This window comes from Panulirus ornatus, chromosome 32, assembly GCF_036320965.1.
Source record: "Panulirus ornatus isolate Po-2019 chromosome 32, ASM3632096v1, whole genome shotgun sequence".
NCBI classification, from domain to species: domain Eukaryota; kingdom Metazoa; phylum Arthropoda; class Malacostraca; order Decapoda; family Palinuridae; genus Panulirus; species Panulirus ornatus.
The window spans coordinates 20,171,518-20,196,867 of record NC_092255.1 but is presented as its reverse complement, the minus strand read 5'-3'; the positions used below and the strand labels follow the sequence as shown (position 1 = coordinate 20,196,867).

The 25,350-nt window shown below is 37.2% G+C and overlaps 1 protein-coding gene across 6 annotated transcripts in view; it reads right to left on the bottom strand.

Annotated features, from left to right (window-relative positions):
- Positions 1-1,112: 1,112 nt before the first annotated feature.
- Positions 1,113-25,350, bottom strand: part of LOC139759138 (uncharacterized) — a 90,325-nt gene continuing 66,087 nt past the window's right edge. For all 6 annotated transcript variants that reach the window (XM_071681135.1, XM_071681132.1, XM_071681131.1 and 3 more), the window contains one exon: positions 1,113-12,521. Coding sequence is in view for 2 of the 6 variants with exons in the window: in XM_071681130.1 (XP_071537231.1) it covers positions 12,500-12,521 (22 nt within the window). In the remaining 4 variants the exon portion in view is untranslated. The remainder of the gene's footprint in view (positions 12,522-25,350) is intronic.

Below are 25,350 nucleotides of genomic sequence, written 5' to 3'. Positions count from 1 at the left end.
AGTGATAGTTATCTGCAGCATAGCTGCACATTAGGGAGTAAAGTATCCAAATAACATACTCCAAAGAAATCCACACATCTGTTACTGGAAATAATGCAGCCTTAGACTTCCTAAGCCTCTACGTCCTAGGTAACACAGACTTCAAAATCATCTTAGGGTGGGGGATACATAAATTTTTTTTTTTATACATTTCCATTTCCCATGTTAATCGAAGTAGCACCATATGCAAAAATTGGCTCATTTGCTCGCATTCACTCCCCAGTTGATGTACCCTATATAGCTCAACGCTCTAACTCTTGCACGCCTCATTTTCCTGCATGTTCAAAGCATATTTCGCCACACCGTTTGCTTTTTCTTTGCTTCCTCCACTTCTAACATATTTACCCTCTTAGTCATCCTCCCCACGTCCAAACCATTTGTTAACACCCTCTTCAGTCCTTTAATGCATGCTTCTACTCTTTACTGCCACATCTCTCGACCATAAATGACCCTCAAACACACAGATATTAAATATTCCATTTCCAACACATCCACCCTGTTCTTTACATTTTTGTCTGAGACCTGTGCCTTGCATCCATACAGCACCGAAGGGATTACTATACCATCAAATAAACCCATCTTTCTCAAAAGTCCAACATGTCTTTCCACACATTCCTCCGTGTGCCCAGGACCTTTGACCCCTTACCTAACTGATAGCTCACCAGCTTCAGTGGTTCCAATCACTGCAATATCCATTCCCATGTATCTAAAACAATGCTTCAAAGTTCTCTTCATCTAAATTCCATATAACCTCTTTCTCTTCACTGATAAACCTAAGAACCTTGGTACTATTCACATTACTCTCAACTTTCTCATTTCACTTGCACACCTAAACTCAGAGAAACTAATACAGTTTTTCACTCAATTGTGTCATCATTGGACACAAGGCTAACAGGTGTCAGAGATATAAAGATATCTCTTTCATTACTAATAATATCAATCTATCTGGAACATGTGCACGAATCTACTCGCATAAAAAAATCTGGAAGATTTATGTCGCATTACAACTCAACACCAACTCTACAGATGGGATGTACCTGTATACAATAAATCTGAAGGTTAAAAACACCCACTAAAATAACCTTTTTATTAGGTACTTGGACGCCATAATATACAGTAGCTAAGTTCAGTATAAATCTGAAGATCTTTAACATGGACAAACTAATTACTGGTTAATGTAAAAGAATTTCATTTGATTGCTTTTAACCCTTTTGCTATACCAATGTTTTAGGCACTGCCCAATGATTTTACAAAAGATATTCACTTCAATAACTTTAACATATGAATAATACTTTTTTATCAAAAATATTGTACAATGCCATTTCTGCAGGAATCTGACTTCCATCCATTCAACATCTGAAAAATTTTATGTTTATTCTTTTAAAGAACAAAGTATAACATCCAAGGATACCAAAATATCTTTTCAGTGCCTGTGACCGATTAAATTATTCCACTGCCTATGACTGGTTAAAGTACATAAAAACAAGGACTATCTATAATTGATTCATTTCATTACTCCTAAAACTCAGAATGGACTCTGGTCATTGACATCTGTATGTTATACTAATTTTCAGTGGCTCAGCATTCATGGGCTCATAGGTTGTGTAAAAATTCAGCAGGTTAAGTAAAAGCTCTGATTATTTGGAAAATTCCATAAAATACGACTGATTTATCATACAAGACTTTACAATGAAAGTCCATCAACTAAATGCAAAAGATAATGGGATGGAAAATTATTGCAACAAGTTTTCATCATATCTTTGAAGAATTTTTTGGTTTTGTTATATTATTATTTGACCAACTTTGATGGAGTTTTTCCCATCACTGGGTACATCTTAACTCATCAGAGCAAAAGATTTCTAAACTATGACCTACCATATTGTTCACTAACAAAGTAACACTTTGGAAATAAAAAGTAATACTTAGGCTTTGTTTATCAATATACATACATATCAAAGCAAAATATGGACTTCAATCAGTCTTGAAAATAATCTGTGGATGCTATTAACTTTAATGCAATGTACTTCATACCAAACACAAACCACTAGTTATTTTTATGATGCAAAACTATGAAAATCAAAGGTAACCACTCAATCCCTTTCAGACTGGATATCTGCAAGTAATAACTGACCCTGGTAGGCATATGCTACTTTACCCTAAACACTTATTTTGTTGTACCAGTACATGAAACCTGTGAATAGGCTACCGATTCCTTTGTTTAATAATCCATGCCTATAGTATTTTCTTTTTTCAAAACATTTCATTCCCTCTATATAACTAAAACTTCTCCTATTAAATCTACTTACCCCATAATCAACTTATAAGCCTGTATACTTACAGTGGGCACATAATGCTCACATATGAATATTTTGGAAATGAAGGTGCTTTATTACAAAAAAAAATTCAAAGTTCTTACCCTATGACAAATTTCTGCAAAAAGCTATGTACTTTATTAAAAAAAAAAAAATGCCATGTTTCAGTGGTTTTATGTTTACCTTATGCTTGATCAGGCACATTATGGAAATGGTGTAGTTACAGGATTTATCACCACAGGGAAAAGAAAAAATAGTTAATACTATCACAAACTGGAAAATATTTTTCCCCATTTCATTATCAAAGAATGGCATTATATTCTAGTTTAGCAAATGGGTACTATATAAATACAATATTGTAAAGATTAAAGCACCAATTTAAAAAAATTTCAAACCAAGGCAAAAACATTAACCCACTGTACTAGGAAAAAAATATATATATCTATAATTCATACAGTACATAATTAACACCTACTACATCAGAAGAATAGTGACCTTAACACGGTATGCACAATTAACACCAACAGTCCCTAGAAGTCACTATGACCATGCCAGTGCTCTGGCATCATGTTTTCAATTGGAAAAAGAAAAATGCACACAAATAAAAATTCTTTTTTAACATATATCTTATAACTACTGTATTACTATCAGTATACTAGGGTGCATACATATACTGTACTAAAATTCTTATATATAATCACACAATCATTATCACATACAACGTCTGACCTTAAGTATGTAATATACAGAGGTTTTAAACAACCTTCAAAATCTGCAAGAAAAGTTTATCAAAAATAGCAAGAACATCAAAAAATATCTATAGCAAACGCTTTCCAATAATATCAATGACAGTCAGTTAGTTGATTAGAACTTTATAATAACTTCTTAACTATCGAGTATCCTAACTCCCAATGAACTTCATTTCCTGGTAATCGGGGAAACTCTCATTCTGCAAGATCACAATCTTATGCTCTTCACATTTCTTACGATGACCAGGAGTATGATCATAATTCTATAAATACTTAACTCTGATTTAAACAAATGCCACTCATGATCTTTTAAGTTAAATGCCAGTTATTTTCTGACAACCAGTTAAAAGTAATCTATATTACAGCTGTTATCCACAGAAATATGGCCTGCACACAAAAAATAAAGAATCAATCCATTTTTGCTTCTTCTTTAACATTTCCTTCAGAGCAAAGCCTACTAAAAGAATAAGTTAAGGCCTTCCCTTAGGTTTTGGTAAATAATCATCAAATAATTTGGCTTCTGATGTAATCTATGTTAGCTCATATCATTTAGGCACACCAGAGTGAACGCATCAACTGGCCTCTGACATCAATCATACAAATAAATGCAATGTTGCTAAGAACATCACAAAAAAGAAACACCTTGTTTCTAATTTCACTCCCACTAACTCACAGACAATTGCCATGCTTCTTATTACATTCTTATCAGCTCACAGGCAATGTCATTGAGGCACATCAGAACAAAGTGATCATTTGACATCTGTCATTTGTACCAGTTTACACACATTATTACTTAGGCACATAAACTCTTTGCAGAGGACATTTAAATGAGATCTTCTGCAGTTACAAGCTAAGGAGAAATTCGTAACTCATAATGCAGATTACATTCCAGAGATTCTGAACTAGTAAATGTTCCTTTAACAATTATAACTGATAAGGTACTCATATGCTACAAACTTCCATCTAGACAATCTCAAATTTTCTCACCACTTCCAAGAGAATCTAATTTTTTTCCAGCTTCTATCACATTTACTACTTGCACCAAGTGGGGGTAGGGGTATATATGTATATCCCTAGGGATATATATATATATATATATATATATATTATCATTATTACTATAATCATTATACTTGATCAGTTTCCTGCATCAGCGAGGTAGCACCAGGAAACAAAAAAAGATCCATCCACTAATATACACACATATATACATACACAAACATACATATACACACATGTACATATCCATACTTATCTACCTTCATCCATTCCTGGCACCACCTCATCCCACAGGAAATAGCATCCAAACATTCATGTGGTTTTACTTAATTCATCTGCGCAATACAGTATTCTATCCAAACGATTTTTCCATTATCACTGCTACAATTTACTGAATACGTTTGAGGAACTTTCCAGAAAAAGTATATTATTTGGGTTTCAATGGCAGCCTATCTTTGCCATTGTATTCTATGAATTCCCTAAATGGCTAATTAGCTTTACATAACTTTCAAGACATTTCCCATATGCTACCTACCATATCATCTAGTGTCACTCATTGTACACAGATCAAGGGGGACAAACCCATTTAAAATTTCAGCAAACAGAGCACCAATACAAAAGGCGCATTCATTATGAAGGAGATTTCCAATAAGCATCTACATAAGGTGTACATTGAAGAACTGATGGTATCACTTGTCATTTGGCAATCTTTAGTGTATGCTGTCTTCTAGGCAATGGCCAGTTTTAATCTAACACACTAAAAGAAGGCTCTGGGAAGCATTAATATAGTATATCCAATACAATGCAATTCAGACTACAGTTAATACACTCAACCAGATGCTACTTTAAAGTTTATGAACCTCACACTCGAGATACTTAAAAATGCTAACAATGTATCATATGAATGATGCAAAGTGAATTTCTACAATACAGTTCAGTACATCTTGGCTAGTAAATAAATTAAATCTTTTAATGCCCAATTCTTAAAACTCAATCATTGTTACTTTGGAAACCAAGCAGATATTGTTTAAGAATCATGAGTAGTGTCAACAGATTTCACTAAAGTATCAGCATACACACATGAACGAAGTAAAAAGCATTGTACATAAAGTTTTACATTATATCTGCTAAAATGGAAATGGTACCTAAAGCAACATACATAATGCATACAAACTAAATGAAATACTGTCATGGTTTTCAGGGAATTCCTCCCAACATGAAAACTAACATACTAGGGTCAACAAAGCATGGATAGGATAAATCACTACAAAAGGAAGTCTTCATACAATATTGCAGCATTATGTTACATTCAATATGATTCAAATACATTATCATAAAAATTGCTGATCAGAATACAACAAATAAAACTGAATAATACTCGACAAAACGATACACTACCACCGACAAAACAAACGAGGAAATATGATCGGGAGAAGAATGTTCGAGAAATTGGGAAATTCTTGGATCTGTTGTCCATAATGCAGGTAGCAACAATATCTCCTCTATATTAACACTAGAGGCTAAGATACGGCACTAGAGTTTCATTAGTCATGGAGTCTCTTGTACCATGGCCAATTCCTTGAGGGAGTTGCCGAAGGAAACAGGCATCAGATATAAAGATAGAGAGATAGATAGATATATAGATATAATGTACAGGAAACTAAAGTGATGTCAGAATATGTGCAAGCAAAATATGGATGATCAAAACAGAATATTACATGTGTTGAAATGTTTGAAAGCAATACACAAAGTCTTAACCGAAATTAACAAGGGCAAAGATGATATCAAGAAACCAGCTGTGGGATAAGACAGTTATCAGTGTACAAGGAAATGGTCAAGACTGTAATACTTAAAGAACTGCCTTAATAAAAGGAGTATAAAACATTACCAAGTGCGATGCATAATTATGGCCACATGTGGTAGCATAGCCTGAACACTGGGATGTCAACATAGAAGTGGATCTGACAATCAGATTTTAACAGTTTATACACAAATAGATTGTGCAACAAAGACAAATGGATGTTGCATTTCGTTCGATTTGAAAGAGTAAAATAAAACAGCCTGGAAAGACATATGGTCAAATACATGGCCTTAAAGTAGGGCTACTTAATACAATAAAGAAAAATCTTTGAGGTGCACAGTTTGAAAGAAACAACAGTTTAGGGAAATACAAAGCAAAGAATTCATATAAACCTCCTTACTTGGGAGGTGCCTCTCTATCAAAACAGATGTAAATAATGAGATCAAAACATCTGCTATAAGTAGAAGCCTACTAAGTGACCGATTCAAAGTTACATTTGGTGATTCAAATGTATTTAGCAATAGGGTAGCACGAGTGTTATGAATACAGAAATATATAACTAAAAAGACAAAGTTACTTGACAATGGTATGGTGATAAAAGGCAAGGTTATAGGAATTACCAGACATGGCAAAGAAGAAATGAAGGTATTTTGAAGAAAAAAATAATGCACATGAAACCAGAAACATTGAGTCTGAATAGGAATGCACTGTCATGCACTGAGGATCTGTTCCGCGAAAAATGAATGAACAGCGAATCCATATGGAGAGTATATGCAGAAATTAGGGGTGCATTCACATCTCTCAGTCCCTCCCATTTTTTCACTTCCACCAAAGAAAAATATTTACAGCCAATTTACATACACACACATTACTCCCAGGCCTCCCTGTATCTTGCCACCTCAGGACCCCAATACCCCTAATAGAAACCCTCTATCAGAGACAGAACACACTGAATTTACCATCTGATTATATTAGCAATTAGTATTCAAAAATAAAATACTGTGAAATATATCAACTGAATATCTAACTTTCTGCCTTAAGACCCCCTTTTATAGGGGCTCCAACGTCACTCAAGGAGCCACCCACAACCACCAGTAAGACCATTGGTCAATCAATATATCAAGATTTTGTTTTGCTCTTGCTGGGCGAGTGCAGGGCAAATAAGGAGTACGTGTTCAAATCTTCAGTGTGAAAGCTGCATTTTCAGCACAAGAGGTCTTGCATTACAGGGAATCAATGCATGTAATACTGACAAGGTTGGTATTGTCGAGAACATAGACGAGAAGTAACTCCTGTGTGCTTAAGAGTGTAGTTTCCCATAGATGAATGTACACTGGAGTTTAAGATTAGACTAAGTTTTATCATCACCGTGTTTGTTGGAGAATGTGTAGTTTATAAGTACAAGTTGCCAAAATGAGAGGCAGGGGTTAGATATATAATTATGCATAGTTGTTGGTTAAAGAGAGCTTTGGTCAGGAGAGAGAGAGAGAGAGAGAGAGAGAGAGAGAGAGAGAGAGAGAGAGAGAGAGAGAGAGAGAGAGAGAGAGAGTGTATATGCACAATATAACATTTTTTCACCTAAAATTTTACAAGTAATAATCAAAAGTATAACTACTAAGCTAATAAATTTGATTTATGATAGATAACATTAATTAATGAAGCAAAACAAGTCTAATTGAATCTTTTTTTCCCTATGTACATAATGGGGTTTAAGTATATTAGAATTAAGAAACTTTGAATTTCAACCATGGTATATCAAATTTTTCATCTCCAAAGTTAATTATGAGATTACCATCAAGAAAAGTTAATAATTCATTAGCTCGAGTTATCCACAGAATGTTTAGTTTTCCTTCTTCAATATGCCTTTGCCATACTGGGTTAAGTATATCTTTGATTGTGACCATATATTTTACAAGAAAATACATTTTGAACTCTTAGTTTTTTCACCACTGCTGTAGACCTTAAGAATACAGTGCAAATTAGTTAAAATTCACATGAATATTGTGGTGAAAACAAGAACAAAATATGGGTGTAGAGGGGGGGGGGGGTTTAAAGGGATCAGATAATCCAGAAGCCCAACATGAAAGGTAGCAAAAAAGCCCAAGATACCTCTCCTTTGCCATGGTCATGGGTAGGGTAGCTCACACAGGTAAAATCCACCCTGTGTTTTTGTAAACTGATGTCTGAATATAAAACATGCATTAGTGAAACACTGCTTAATGAGCTGAGCATAGCAAATGCATTATGTAAAAAACAAAAGGGAGGGTGTAAAACTTCATCCTATTATGTTGTGCAGTTTTACCAAGGGATTGGGGAGAAAGGGTACAGCCAACTTGCCTCCTACATTTTGTAGAAGGCAATCAAGGGGCAGGAACAGGAGACTGGAAATTCTCCCCTCTGCTATTACATTCAAAAAGAAGGAACAGACAAAGGAGCCAAACAAGGATTTCCTCTTCAGGTTCATTCATCTCCCTCGCTCACGTGGGAAATGGAAAACACATATAAAAGAAAGACGAACAGTAAGTACATACAATAAGACCAGCAGACTGGACAGTGCAAGATCAAAATGTCAGCTGAAAAGGAGTCTTAAGAGTTGGAATACTCAGGAATACAATACAGGTTAAGAATATACATAAGCAAACACCATGAGGATGCCTTCCAAGATTTTTGTGTTAACAGTAAATACAATGAAGAACACAAATATAGAATTCAAATACTTTTGAGTATACAACTATAATAAATGCTTCAGCAGAGGCAAGAGAATATCTCATCAAAATTCAGGGCATCAGGGTAAAAAATTCATCTCTGAAATAAGCACCCTGCCTTTTGCCAGCCTTCATGGTTTTGGCTGGGAAGTCATTCCACAAAATTAATTCTCACAAAATGTGCATTTTCTGCATGCACTTTATCAATCTCATGAAAATGGAGTTGCGACAAATCCTTTGAGAATATAAAGAAAGCTAGATCATTTCATCATGTCAAATGCTAAGAATTTGTGAAAAACTAATTTCAGTGATATTCTAGAATTAATATTCCTTCAATTCACTACTGTAAAAAAAAGCTCAAGTTTTCTTCTAAAGTGAATTCTTACATTACCAATTCTAAGTATGATGTGTGAACAGACAAACACATGAATAAAATCTATAACCGTTCCAATTTCTCCCTACAATAGACTGTAATGCACTTCTATCGAGGCCATTCTGCACAATACCCACTCAGACAGCTTCAACTTCGTCTTCTGTAAATTTTCTAACAAATATAGAGCATTTAGCTTTCATCATTAGACTAGGCTACATTGGTCACCTGAAAATCATTATTACTGGCACTTGTAATCCACTGAATTTGAATTCCTATGTCATAAGTGCTTCATGGTCTGCAACATTTTAGGACTCCATAATGTCTTCAAATACTGAAAATTTTCCATTCCCATACATTCTATCATCTAAAGTGATGGAGAAAATAATAACCAATCGTCTCCTACACGTTATAGGATACTACAAGGAGCAAAAGAGGGAGAGGGGCCCTGAAAATCCCCCCTCCTTTATTTCTTTCCAATGAATAGGAACAGAGAAAGGAGCTGTGAACATTTTTTTTTGAGGAAGACATCACCTTTTTATGGCAAACAGGAAATAAAAAAAATCAAGTGTCTTCTTTGAATATGTCGCTTCTACTTCAATCCTTTCATGTCTTGTCCATTTCCCATGTGCATTCGCTGAGAACATTTACTCATTACCACAATCATACTTGAAGTCAACAACTGATGCCATTTTATCTAATTCAAACCAAATATGCATTTACAAATATATAGCAAAAAATTTGAGCATGGCTGCTGGTAATCAATTCTTCCAGGTATGAAGATGGTGAAGTAATGAAACTGGGGAAAATTCTTACACACAGCACTCTATTTTGATCTTGGGAAAAGGTGCACGTTACCACGATACAAGAATCTATTCATTTCCATTACTTTTGCTTATAGATACTATCCTCAATGCAAACTGGTATCTGAAAACCACTTACCCGGACATCCAACTGCACTGACTAAGAAACAAATATTTTTGGCGTTTCTGCTTTGAATTTAACCTTTAGCCAAAATAAAAAATTCTGAGTAATCAACAACTCTGGTATCTCAAACAGCAAAAATACCTTATGGCCTGCCAAATATCTAATCCCACAATCTTTCAAAGTCAGCTATTTTTCCTGAATAATCTTTTAGTTTTCTCCCTATATCTTCTGGTATACAGTTATCACAGAGTCCTTGTATTTGTTCCTGCTTTTATAAAGGATTATAATTTGCCAAATTACTGCCAGGATATCCAAGTTCACATTGCACAAATAAAGCCATCTAACCCTAATACTGTGTTAGGTAACATGTCCTTGTTTATCTCAAAATCGTCTACAATGCTTACTCTTGCCACAGTAGATAGCTCACCTTTTATTGGAATCAATAACATCCATAGGCATGCAGGCATACTGTTTTCACACATGTGATTACTGTCAAAAGGTTTATTTACTATATCCTTGTGAAAGCCTTGCTTGCACTTGAGTAAATAAAAGCATCAATTAGTCCTTGTTCTAAAGCACCACATCGTGGTTTACGTTATGCAAGCCAACCTCAAACACGAGTTAAGGTTTTGTTTACACATTCAAACATGATAATTTGATGGTATAATCAAATGCTGCTTCATAGCAACCTAAGGCAACATTTCAACCAGGCAATTAATTACCTGTTAGTATATCACATCATACTTTATATTCATCTTAGTTTTCTAATATTCTAAGACCCGATTCCCAATGCAGGCATATGATGCCCTGAAAGTGGTAATGCAAGAGCTACTTCAGTCTGCAAATGGCATAATGTTTGAGCAGGGAAAAGTAAAGGTGAATCAGACAGAGTGAAGAGAGACCACAAAACACTGTGCACACTAAAGACTGTGCAGAGATGTCTAGCATACAAGGTAAACAGAGGAAATTGTACAGAAGACACCCCTGTCCTGCAGATGTATGAAATGGTTATGTAGACAGACTGTAAACAATAAGACAATCTTAAGTATTGTCCCTTTCACTGAAATAGCATGGGTAATTTCCACTATTTTGATAATTTTCAAAACTACACCACGAGTGCTTTCATTTGTGACTTATGACTGTACGTGATTCAAATAAACTTGAAACAATCTGAATCAAACTACATTCAACAAATGTCAAGCCTATTACAAACTAAAGCAAAATGAGATAAATATTACACAGCTTGTCCAATTCATGTAGCAAGTTATCACTCAAACAAACTTATAAAGTGAAAAATTAATCAATGTCTAAGTCAAAACAAATTCTTCTTAAAGCTTTATGTTTCTTAGAAATAGTCTGAAAATCTATTAGGAAAATGTCACCATAAATGTTCCTTGCATTCTGAAGCTGCAAGAAAATGAACTGCACCCATTTAAAATTCTACTGCCTGTAACATCTTCCAAAAATATTTGCTCTATTTCAAATACTGCATACCATCAAAGATATCACTCAAATAATGCATTCAACAAAATATTACACAACCAAATACTAGAATACAAAATGTAGGTCTGAAGCTATAGGCCACCAGAAGAGAAATTATATCAATAACTGAAGAAACTATACCAATAACTATGATAATAAAGACTACAGCACTTGCATCTATAGATAAAAGTAAGAGTCAACAAGACACAATGCACAGACTATAGCACACAAGGACTACCTGTCTTCACTTCATCATACTATCACAGTAGGAAAAACAAAATCAGCTTCAAGGATGAATCTAGTGACCTTAATGCTATGCACGAGTACATTATGGATCATCTCTCTTTTTAAGATACCTCAGTTTCATGTTCAGCTATATTCTAGCTTTAAACAAAAACAAATAGGAAATTTTCTGGACCCAAGAGAAGACAATATTACATCCTTTTCGGATGAGCTTGCACAATCATTTTAGTGGTACTTCCTGTTCTATAAAAACCTGGTATAAAACTACTGTACTGTAGAATCACTCCAAAATGTCTGTTCACCAAATCTTTAATAAATGAACTAGATGCAGTTCTAGTAATCACTACTGCAGTTATTTACTGTCAATCTTCATTCTCCCAAGTTCTTATAATGAACCATATTCTTTTTTTATTTTGGACATTACAATATCTTCACTTTAAAATTACCTTTCATTACGGAGTTCTTAAAATGAACCTTTTTTTTCTATTTCATACATTACAATATCTTCACTTTAAAACTTAAAATGAAACTTTTTTTTATTCTATTTCATACATTACAATATCTTCACTTTAAAATTACCTTTCAATAAAACAAAAATTTGTGGCTAACCATCATATTTCACAGCACTGACAAACAAACTTTAAAACACTAATAAGCAGATGCACAAAACATGTTTCATAATCAATGAAGTATATTTTATGAGATTAAATTGCACTTACGAAACATGGTGCAGCTCCAGTGCATCATCATATAACTTACTACAAAAATCTGGTTTTGTTTGTAAAGTATACTTTTCTTACTTACTAACATGCGATTTCACAGTGCCTTTGCTAGTCTTCTGGGATGCTTCTCAGCTCCTCCTCCTCCTCAGATTACATGTGAACCGTCTCTTGGCTACGGGCAGAAAGAAAAATTAGTAAAACTTTAAACTGATTAATTTTCCTAAGCTTTTCATTTTGTTTTGTCTCATGCTCTAAATCAGGCAAGGCAGAACTCCTTAAATATGAAGGGAAACTACTGGTTTCTGCATCATGGTGGCCAAGCCACAAGTTCTCTCTTTGTGACTAATAATAAATACAATGTCCAATCAAATGCACATCCAGGCAATGAGATTGTAAAAACTTTATCAAAATGAACGTGGGGTTCTAGTGCCTCATTAAATAACACTGCAAAAATAAGGCTTTTGTGCTTCAGATTTTAGTTGCAGAACAAATCTTGCTATTCACTTATGGCAAGTGTATCTTAACTCTGGATGTATAGTTTTACAAATCAAATGACAAGATAAACCATCTTGGTTACCCAATGGTATTAAGAGTGGAGGGATGTAACTTTTGCTTGCTCTCCCTATTTCTTTTCTATGATATTTTTCCTCTACCTTTACCATAGCACAGGTCCTAGGCAGTTGTCCTTGGAAGAAAAGGCCCATATTATTGCTTGGAAGCAATAAAATGTGCCAACAAGCAAGATTTCAAGGCATACTGGCAGGGCCAAGTTCACCATTTAGACACTTTCTGGGCTTCCTCCTACCATCATCCCTCCTAAATTGATAACCCAACAGGGAGGGATTTTCAATATCGTGTGTTTCATCACGCTATCAACTGTATCACTGGTTTTCCCAAGTGGAGATTATAAATAATAATAATAATTAGTGATAATCATCCCTGGGGATAGGAGACACTTCCAACATATTCCCTAGAGTGTCAGAAAGTGACTGGGGTTTGAGGGTTGTAAATTCTCTCCAGTTTTAATATTCCAAATGAAGTAACATATGGGGCAAAGTAAGGATTTTCCCTTCTAAGGATCGGTCATCTGTTCTTGATGCTACCTCACTTGTGCAGGAAATAATGAATGTATGAAAAAAGAAAAGAATTACTTATAATAATAACAAACAATAACAATTTCTGAATTAAGCTGGCCCTACCAGTGCATCTTGAAAACTTGCTTGTATGCACATTTCTTGCTCCCAAACAAGAATATGCCCTTTTCTTCCTACGACAATTTCTCAGGACCCATAGTTCATTACTGGAGGATGAAAATATTGTCTGGAAAGTATTTAGGGAGCAAAAGTCAAATCCCTCCATTCTCAATACCATGGGCAACTGAGGCCGCAAGTCATGTTATCCGACTTCGAAGACCGCACCATGCTGTGAAACAATATCCCAATGTCAGCGAGTAATTCGATTTGTTTCCAAAATAAAACCCGATACACCAGCCTTATTTTAAACTCTGATAACTGGATTATGTTTTTTCCATAAAGAGTACAACCTCTTAAGTCTCTCTTCACTTATCCTTTCCATACATCCAAACCATTTCAGCACACCCTAATTAGCTCTCTTTCATTTTCTGCTTGCTATCACACTTCTGACTTACCCAGTCATTTCTTACGCATTCACTGCATTTAACACCACATACTGTCCTCAGGCATCCACCTTCTTTCTTCTGCATTCAGTGCCCAAAACTATCATTCTTACAACACCCTTGGAAATATCCTTTTTTATGGCATCAGAAGACATACGAAGAATGGCCCATCCACTCATATACACATATATACATAAACACCTACATGCACATATACATAACATATATATACATATACATACACATGCATATACACACATGAACATATTCATACTTGTTTGCCTTCATCCAATACTGTCAATACTACCCCGCCACACAGGAAATAGCATCCTCCCCTTGGAAATATATCCTCATATATACCCACCTTTGCCATCTATCCTGTGTCATCTTGGTTTTATCACATCACCCTAATTATGCTCAAATTCACCCTCAACATTTTCCTTTCACACAGACACATACATGCACTAAAACTGTCACCAGCTTCTGGAATTTCAAGTTTGTAACCTCGTCATCCACATACAGCAATGGATTTATCTCCAAGGCCTTCCCACTCCATTCCCAAATATGCTGCATGCCTGCCCCTCTTTCTAAAACCCTTACATTCACCTAACTCACCACCCTATCTATTTACACATTAAACAGCCACAGAGAAATCACACATCTTTGAAGAAGACTCGCTTTCAACAAGAACTATTCATCCTCCTAACACATGACTAAGCGTCTAAAAACTCCTCACTGCAGTCAATATCTTCCATTTACCCCATACATTGGGCACCTTCCAAGTGGCCTCTGCTAATCCTATCATAAAGTTTCTCCAGATTTGTAGTGCCCCATATCAAGTCATTATTTCTCCAAAGATTTCTCAAACTCTTCAAAGCAAATACCCGGACCACATATCATCTACCTTTTCTGAAGCCACCCTCCTCCTCCCCAGTCATTTTCTGAGCATATCATTACCCTCACAATCACACTATCCCATCAAACTTACCAGGTACAAAACATACTTAAGCCTCTGTTTAACAATAATCTATCGATCTATCTCTGATGCCCATTCCCTGTGGGAACTCCAAGGACACCACAGCCTAAAGTGTCAACATAACTGGTGAACTCTATTGCAGCATCTTAGCCTTTAGAACCTCAACCTTAACATGCCACTGGAAGAGAACAACTCTAGCATAGGGTTTCCAAAGTCTCCTACTAAAAGTTCTAACCCACTACTACTTCTACCTCATGTTCCAACCCACTACTACTTCAACCTATGTTCCAACCCACTACTACAACCTAATGTTCGAACTACCTAATTCAACCTTATGTTCCAACCCACTACTAATTCAACCTTATCTTCCAACCCACTACTAATTCAACATTATCTTCCAACCCACTACTAATTCAACCTTATCTTCCAACCCACTACTAATTCAACCTAATGTTCCAACCCACCACAACCTAATGTTCCAACCTACTAATTCAAACTAATGTTCTAACCTACTAATTCAATCTAATTTCTCTACCTAATGCTCCTTGTCTAATGTTCCTACCAACTACTTCTATCTATTGCTCCTACCATTTTGCCAAAAGGCAGGGGTAGTGGATAGCACTCACCACATACATCAAGCAAATAATTAGACTTGTTCTAAAATAAATCCTGATGCATGATGGCCTTATCATAGCATGGGCATAGCACTTACCACAAGAAAATAATTATAAAGAATAAACTGTGCAAGTGGTGTCAAATGTGTATGACAAGGGGAGATTGTATGTTTGTAGACAGAACACCAGCAGTCCACGAGTGTGTGAGACAGACAGACAGACAGTTACCTGGGTCAGAGAAGTGCAACTTGACATTCAATTAAGTGCTGGCTCACTAGGCATGCATCACTAACCCTCCTAATACCTTGGCGGGTAGTACCAGTAATATACCTCCATGGTTGGTGGCTGCTTAAAAACTACCAACAATAATACTAACAAAATAAATACCCTACAATAATAATACTAACAAAATAAATACCCTACAATAATAATACTAACAAAATAAATACCCTACCATTATCATTCACACAAGGGCTTCAAACAATTATATTCTAGACAGCAAATGATGTTTAGATTTCGCTCAGGGAGAGAATGAGTGAGGAAAGATTGACAAAGAGGATATGCGTGTCAGAGGTGGAGGGAACGAGATGAAGTGGGAGACCAAACTGGAGGTGGAAAGATGGAGTGAAAAAGATTTTGAGCGATCGGGAACTGAACATGCAGGAGGGTGAAAGGCGTGCAAGGAATAGAGTGAATTGGAATGATGTGGTATACCGCAGTCGATGTGCTGTCAATGGATTGAACCAGGGCATGTGAAGTGTCTGGGGTAAACCATGTAAAGTTTTGTGGGGTCTGGATGTGGAAAGGGAGCTGTGGTTTCAGTGCATTATACATGAAAGCTAGAGACTGAGTGTGAATGAATGTGGCCTTTGTCGTCTTTTCCTAGCGGTACCTCGAGCATGCGTGGTTTTTTTTTTTTTTTTTTTTTTTTTTTTTTTTTTTTTTTTTGGGGGGGGGGGGGGGGGGGGGGGGGGGGGGTCATTTCATGTGTGGCAGGGTGGTAACAGGAATGAATAAAGGTGGCAAATATGAATTATGTACATGTGTATGTATGTATGTATATATATATATATATATATATATATATATATACATATATAAATATATATATATATATAATATATATATTTCGCTACCTCGCTATCGCGGGAAATGGCGAATAGTATGAAATATATATATATATAGGGGAGAAAGAATACTTCCCACGTATTCCCTGCATGTCGTAGAAGGCGACTAAAAGGGAAGGGAGCGGGGGGCTGGAAATCTTCCCCTCTTTTTTTTTTTTTTTCCCCCCATAGGAAGGAACAGAGAAGGGGGCCAGGTGAGAATATTCCCTCAGAGCCCAGTCCTCTGTTCTTAACGTTACCTCGCTGAGGCGGGAAATGGAGAATAGTATGAAAGAAAAGAAAGAATATATATATATATGTTTTTTTTTTTTTTTTTTCATACGATTCGCCATTTCCCGCATTTGCGAGGTAGCATTAAGAACAGAGGACTGGGCCTTAGAGGGAAAATCCTCACCTGGCCCCCTTCTCTGTTCCTTCTTTTGGAAAATTAAAAAAAAACGAGAGGGGAGGATTTCCAGCCACCCGCTCCCTCCCCTTTTAGTCGCCTTCTACGACACGCAGGGAATACGTGGGAAGTATTCTTTCTCCCCTATCCCACATATATATATGTGTGTGTATGTATACATATGTACATGTTGAAATGTATAAGTATGTATATGTGCATGTGTGGACGTGTATGTATATACATGTGTATGTGGGTGGGTTGGGCCATTCTTTCATCTGTTTCCTTGCAATACCTCGCTAACGCAGGAGACAGCGATAAAGTATAATAATAATAGAAAAAATAGAGCAATAGTAATGGTCTTGCAATGCTGAACTGCTGATGAAGTACTGAAAAAATGCTAACTGTTATAGTATCAAGAAAGCAGTGTGACTACAGTGTTAAATAATACTGAAGATCTTACAGTGGAATAAGTTCCAGAATACTGAACGTGGTAAGGTTAGTTGTAGAACAGATGCAATTCAGTACTGTGATTTTTAGAAAAATGGTACATCAAAGATGGTAAGATGAACGTTTGTGCTGGAGATGTGCTGAATAACTGCAGTCTACCACTGTTATTTGGTGATGAAGGGTTGTGCTGAATTTTCAAGATTAAATGTCAGAATCATAGTAATGAGTAAATCTAAGGAACATCATAATGTTGTTACTGCTTTTTGCAATTATTTACGATAATTTACAATTATTTACACTCTCCCAAAGAGTACTGTTAAACTGCCTCTTTTCTTTTTCACAAGCATCTTTACTTCTTCATCCCACCATTCACTATCCTTTCTAGTCTGCCCATCTCCCAATACATATTCTTTATTATTATACTTGATTGCAGTTTGCACAGGAAACAGACCCATCCATTCATATACACCCATATATACACACACGTACATATACATACCTCATATATACACACACGTACATATACATACCTCGACATTGCATTATGTACGAGAGGACAGTGCATAATCCTATGACCAATTATGGCTATCTTCACAGCCAAACCACTGAAGCTTCTCTAGTTATCTAGCACCAGGAAGGGATGAGAGGGGAGGTGCTACGAGCATGCCCAGGGAAACAACTGCAAGTAGTCTTTCAGCATTAGTAGCAAGTTGATGAATGTTAATGGTCTACCCGAGTTTGTCCCCATCTGATACCCTACTGCCGAAGGTTTTCATGCTCTCTAGCCACAATGGGGAAGAGAAAGGACTCTACAAAAGAGCAAATGGCATCAAGTATTAGTCTTTACAAGGCATAGGGGCCAGTAAGGGAAATACTGAGGAGTGTATCAATTCAGGTATGGACAAAAAGATTTTGCAACAGCAGAGTTAAGGAAATACCAGCGCACAAGGGAAGACCTGGAAAGGCTCAGAAAACTTCACCAAGCACACTAACCATCCTGGAGTGTCAGCTAGAAGCTAATCCATGTTTGTCAGCACAGGAATTAAAAGAACAGAAGACTGATTAGTGAAGAGTCAGCAAGGACCATTCATCGGCACATCCACGGCACATCCACGATGACCAGCACTTCATCTGCCATCAAGCCCAAAAGAAGCCCCTCCTCACCTTTATGCAGAGGCAGCCTAGGGTTGCATTTACTAAGACATAACTTCTGTGGGAAAAGACCAATTGGAAGCACATTCTATGGAGCGACGAAACCACAATTTCTGCAACTGGGAACAGAGTTGGCAAGCTTATCGGCATTCCAGGAGTGACCCTCTCAATCCCAAATATTTCAGTGGTGTTAATTACCCTGATTCTCTTATGGTTTGGGGTTGTTTATGGAAATAGTGACCTTGTTATACTGCCTAAAAATCAAACCATGAATCAGCACAACTACCTCGAGCTATTGATGGACTATTTACCAATGTTTTCAAAAATGCCATGCAGATGTGTTCAATGCAGGATGGCACTCCTTGCCATATGGCAAAATCTGAAGCAGTGGCTTATCAACTATAGAACTGACTTCATCAACGATTGTCCTAGAAACAGTCCAGATATCAATCCGATAAGAAACTTGTAGAGCATCATCAAGTCCCAACTTTCAGGGAAAGACATAAGCAGTGTCCCCAAGCTTGAGGCGGCCATTCATGAAGAGTGGCACAATTTGGTTCCAGAGCTTCTCAAAAACTTGGTAGAATCGGTGCCTTCACACCTTCAAGAATGTAGAGAGATTTTTTTTTTTTTTGCGGTCTCCCGCGTTTGCGAGGTAGCGCAAGGAAACAGACGAAAGAAATGGCCCAACCCACCCCCATACACATGTATATACATACGTTCACACACGCAAATATACATACCTACACAGCTTTCCATGGTTTACCCCAGACGCTTCACATGCCCTGATTCAATTCACTGACAGCACGTCAACCCCGGTATACCACATCGATCCAATTCACTCTATTCCTTGCCCTCCCTTCACCCTCCTGCATGTTCAGGCCCCGATCACACAAAATCTTTTTCACTCCATCTTTCCACCTAAAATTTGGTCTCCCACTTCTCCTCGTTCCCTCCACCTCCGACACATATATCCTCTTGGTCAATCTTTCCTCACTCATTCTCTCCATGTGCCCAAACCATTTCAAAACACCCTCTTCTGCTCTCTAAACCACGCTCTTTTTATTTCCACACATCTCTCTTACCCTTACGTTACTTACTCGATCAAACCACCTCACACCACACATTGTCCTCAAACATCTCATTTCCAGCACATCCATCCTCCTGCGCACAACTCTATCCATAGCCCACGCCTCGCAACCATACAACATTGTTGGAACCACTATTCCTTCAAACATACCCATTTTTGCTTTCCGAGATAATGTTCTCGACTTCCAAACATTCTTCAAGGCTCCCAGAATTTTCGCCCCCTCCCCCACCCTATGATCCACTTCCGCTTCCATGGTTCCATCCGCTGCCAGATCCACTCCCAGATATCTAAAACACTTCACTTCCTCCAGTTTTTCTCCATTCAAACTTACCTCCCAATTGACTTGACCCTCAACCCTACTGTACCTAATAACCTTGCTCTTATTCACATTTACTCTTAACTTTCTTCTTTCACACACTTTACCAAACTCAGTCACCAGCTTCTGCAGTTTCTCACATGAATCAGCCACCAGCGCTGTATCATCAGCGAACAACAACTGACTCACTTCCCAAGCTCTCTCATCCCCAACAGACTTCATATTTGCCCCTCTTTCCAAAACTCTTGCATTCACCTCCCTAACAACCCCATCCATAAACAAATTAAACAACCATGGAGACATCACACACCCCTGCCGCAAACCTACATTCACTGAGAACCAATCACTTTCCTCTCTTCCTACACGTACACATGCCTTACATCCTTGATAAAAACTTTTCACTGCTTCTAACAACTTGCCTCCCACACCATATATTCTTAATACCTTCCACAGAGCATCTCTATCAACTCATATGCCTTCTCCAGATCCATAAATGCTACATACAAATCCATTTGCTTTTCTAAGTTTTTCTCACATACATTCTTCAAAGCAAACACCTGATCCACACATCCTCTACCACTTCTGAAATCACACTGCTCTTCCCCAATCTGATGCTCTGTACATGCCTTCACCCTCTCAATCAATACCCTCCCATATAATTTACCAGGAATACTCAACAAACTTATACCTCAAGAATGTAGAGAGATAAGGGAAGCAAATCTTCTATCAAAACTGTACATAACTAGAAAATAGTTTATCTTATCAACTGGCTCCCCCACGCATAATGCAATGTCAAGGTGTGTACATACATATACATATATACACATGTACATATTCATGCTTGTCTTCATCCATTCCTGAGAACACCCCGCCCTACAGGCAATGGAATTGCCACCCTCTGCGTCAGCAAGGTAGCACCAGGAATATGGACAAAAAAGGCCACGTTCGCTCACACTCGGTCTCTAGTTGTCAAGTGTAATGAATCAAAACCACAGCTCCCTATCCACATCCAGGATCAACAAACCTTTCCATGGTTTACCCCAGACATTTCACATGCCCTGCTTCAGTTCAGTGACAGCACGTTGACCCCAATACACATCATTCCAATTCACTATTTTCCTTGAAAGCCTCTCACCCTCCTACACACACAGGTCCCAATCACTCAAAATCTTTACTCCATCTTCCACCTCAAATTTGGTCTCCCACTTCTTGTTCCCTCCACTTCTGACATATATCCTCTTTGTCAACCTTTCCTCCCACTCTCTCACGTCTAAACCATTTCAATACAACCTCTAATGCTCTCTCAACCACACTTTTTATCACTGCACATCTCTTACCTTTCCATTACTTAATCAAACCACCTCACCCAACATACTGTCCACAAACATTTCATTTCCAAGACATTCACCCTCCTCTGCACAACCTCAGCTTTAGCCCATGTCTCAACTATCTAATATTGTTATAACTAAAATTCCTTCAAACATGCCCATTTTTGCTCTCCGAGATAATATTCTCTCTTTCCACACATTCTTCATTGCTCCTAGGACCTTTGCCCCCTTCCACACGCTATGACTCAATTCTGCTTCCATGGCTCCATTCGCTGCAAAGTCCACTCCTACACATCTAAATTCTTCAGTTCTTCTAATTTTTCTCCACTCCAACAAACATCCCTACTAACTTATCCCTCAACCCTGCTAAACCTAATAACCTTGCTTTTATTCACATTTACTCTCAACTTCCTCCTTTCGCACTCATTTATTTATAATACATATCTAATATGGAGTTTATGAAAATTTGCACCAAAGTAGTGTTACATAATACTCTCATCTTTCCAAATTCTTCTATCTTGGACACCCGTTCCAACTGGAACTCCCTCAAAGGTGTAGCCACAGCAACAAAGTCTCCATAACCAAAGAAGTTCGCAGTGCCGCTTCTTAGCCTTTAGTACTAAAGCCTCACCCTTAACAGGCAACAAGCAAAGGGCAAGTCTAGCACAATATTTGCAGAGGCTCCTTCCTAATGTTCCTAATTACTACTATCTAATGATCCTACCACCTATTTTTACCTAATGTTTCTAAATAATGCTCCTGCCTAAATGTTAATCCTACCAAATACTTCTATCTGCTGCTCATGCCATTTTCCTAAAAGGCAGGGCTAGCACATAGTGCTCACTACAGGAAAATCTAGAGTTATGAAGAATGAGCCGTGCATGTTAAGTGCTGTCAAGTGTCACATATGACAAATAGAGATTGTGCGTTTATGGAGAAAATGATAAAGAATTCTTCTGAAGCTCATAAAATTGTTTTATAGTAAATTGGTACATCTGGATTTTGTAATGGTCTAAATTTATTGAAGTTGTAAAGAATGGTGTATGTTGTGAAACAAGTAATGTGATCAAATTAAAGAGTTTACTTAAAACAAATTCTTACAAACTAAAACTGAAAATATAAATGGAACAAGAATGATATTCAAATATCTTTTAGTTACAATTACATTTCAATGAACTTTTTCATGCAAAAACCTACCTATAGCCACTACATGTGCTTTAACACTTTCCCCATTTCTTTATCTAAATGCCATTTTACCATGCAAGATGAAAACTCATGCAAAGACAAATTAAGCGTAATACAACAATCTTAAACATTTAACACTAACATACTAAAAAATGCAAGACTAAGTGGCTGTGCTTAAAGCAGCATGCTAACCTTGCTAAAATCGTTTGTTTGGTTTAGCTGACTTCCTTAAACACACAAGACTTACACTTGAATCCATTCACATATTCCACACTTTCCAACAATCTCAATAATTTTGGTGTAAACATTCATGTGAAGTAAACAGATGTCATTATGCAAAGGGAGCTTCTGACATTTCTGAAAAGGGCACTTTCCTAAAATACCAGAAGATAAACTGCTACTCGACTAAAGTTTCCATGCAGTTAGATAAGCAACATATTGTTACAGTAATTCAATAAATGATCCAAAGAGAGCACATGGACACGAAACATATTTTCAACACGAACATCATACTTATCACACACACTACTGTTATCGAACAATATTGTCTGCAATTGGGAAGTTCAAAATTCAACAGAATTCTATGAATGATTCCAAATTACTGGAATCAACAAAAATGGTGATCAATTTATCAATATCTGACACCTCTTCCCTTTGGGAACTCCCTCAAGGGGGTGGCCATGGCAAAAGTCTCCATAACTGGTGACTTCCAGCGCCGCTTCTTAGCCTTTAGTTCCTCACCCTTAACGGACCACCAGCAGAGGGCAACTCTAGCGAAGCATTTTCAAATCTCACTTAAAATATGAGAGGAGCATCTATTATAATTACCTTAAAATACCCTTAATACTATCAACACAAACATCTACATTAGTGATGATACAGCTTAAAGACAGCAATCTACAAACAAGAATGGGTTTCAGTGTGTGTACAATGCCAACCAAAGAATGACTATTTTGCTTTTCTTGTTTTTAAGTTTACTCAATACATTTCTAATACAAAAGCATGAAGCTTTCCAACATTAGATAAGAATGCACAAATCAGCAATAAGGTGTATGTAAACAACAGGGACAACACAGAATAACTGAGCAACTCCACCTCTGGTGCTCACTACTCCATCACTTGTCTCTTGCAATACAATATCCATCACCCCCTCTCCTATAACTCCTCCTTTCTAGCCCTACAATATACTAACATACTAACAGTCAGCTTGGCAGCACCAAGATACCCCCTTCAACACTCTACTATGGCCGGACCAACATAGATTAATCATCCAGCATAGATTAATCATTCATTTTATTTATTTTCCACTCTTCAGCAAGCATTCCTTTGATCTCAAAAGAATCTTTGTGAGAGGATCTTAATTCTTTGCATTTTTTTTTTTTAATAAATTCAGCGATACAGATTTTCTGATAAACACTCAAAAAATGACTTGCAAGAGACCCGATACATATCCCAAAAATGGTCCGATACATGGTCGATGAAATTCTACCCAAGTGCAGAATAATGACATGGGACACAGTTAAAGAAGGCCTCAATACAAAAATCTAGTTGGAAATAAGCTTTAAGAAACTGTATACGAGATGAATCCAACTCAATATTGTAAGTAGATCCTCTACCTCAGTGATTTCAATGTTCACCCAAGGGAATGGCTGAATTCCTCACTTATGTATGATGGAAGGATTGAAATCCTCACATTCTCCATTCTCAATGATTTAGAGCAAATTCATTTCCCACCCTTCCACATTCCCAACCCCTGTGACCACTCTCCTGATATTCTGTATCTGTTTTTCACCTGTGGTACATCCCTCTGTAATGGCACAATCTTGCCCCCAACCGATTCATCTGGTCACACATTCATAAATATGCGATCTTTATGGGCAAACATTCATAAAGATGTGATCTTTATGGCACCTTGCCCTCCAACATCCCCTTCTAAATGTAAATAATGGCACCTCAACAAAGCTGACTGGAAGAACTTGAATAACTTTTCTAACTTTCCTTGGATAATTATTCTCTCATCTCTTTTTGGACTGTCCAAACAGCAATTCTTTCTCTAGACACAAGCATGGCTGATGGTCCTTATCTCTTTTCGGACTGTTCAAACAGCAATTCTTTTTCTAGACACAAGCAAGGCTGATGGTCCTGATGGCATCCATCCCAGTGTACTCGAAGAGTATGCCTCTGAGCTTGCACCTGTGACTGCTCATCAGTTCCCTTTCTGTTTAAAAATCAAAACTTTTCCTTCTCCCCGGAAGCAGACATTAATCCATCCCTTTCCTAAGAAGAGTGACCATTCTGACATCTCTAACTATTGTCTTACTGATTTGATGTCTACCATTTCCAAAGTCTTTAAATCCATCTTCAACTCCCATATCCTGAGACATCTTGAATCCATCTTCTCTAGGAACACTAACATATATTTTGTAAGGTGAGATCCACAGGTTGTATTCTTTCCCCTCTTACTAAAGTGGTCATCCCTGAAAGATTCTGGGTAGTTGCCCTTGAGAAATCAAAAGCTTTTGACGGGAGAAATACTCAGGATCTCATTTCTAAGCTCTCCTCTCACACTTTGCTGCATGTCTAGCTTCCTCTCCAGCCAACCTATCTTGGTGGTTGGTGATGGATCAGCCTTCCCCCATTCTCCAACAGTGGTTATCCCTCAGGTTCTGGCCTGTCGCCTACACTCTTCTTCAATGACTTCCTCTCCTCCACAAATAATCAGATACACTCGTCTGCTGACGACTC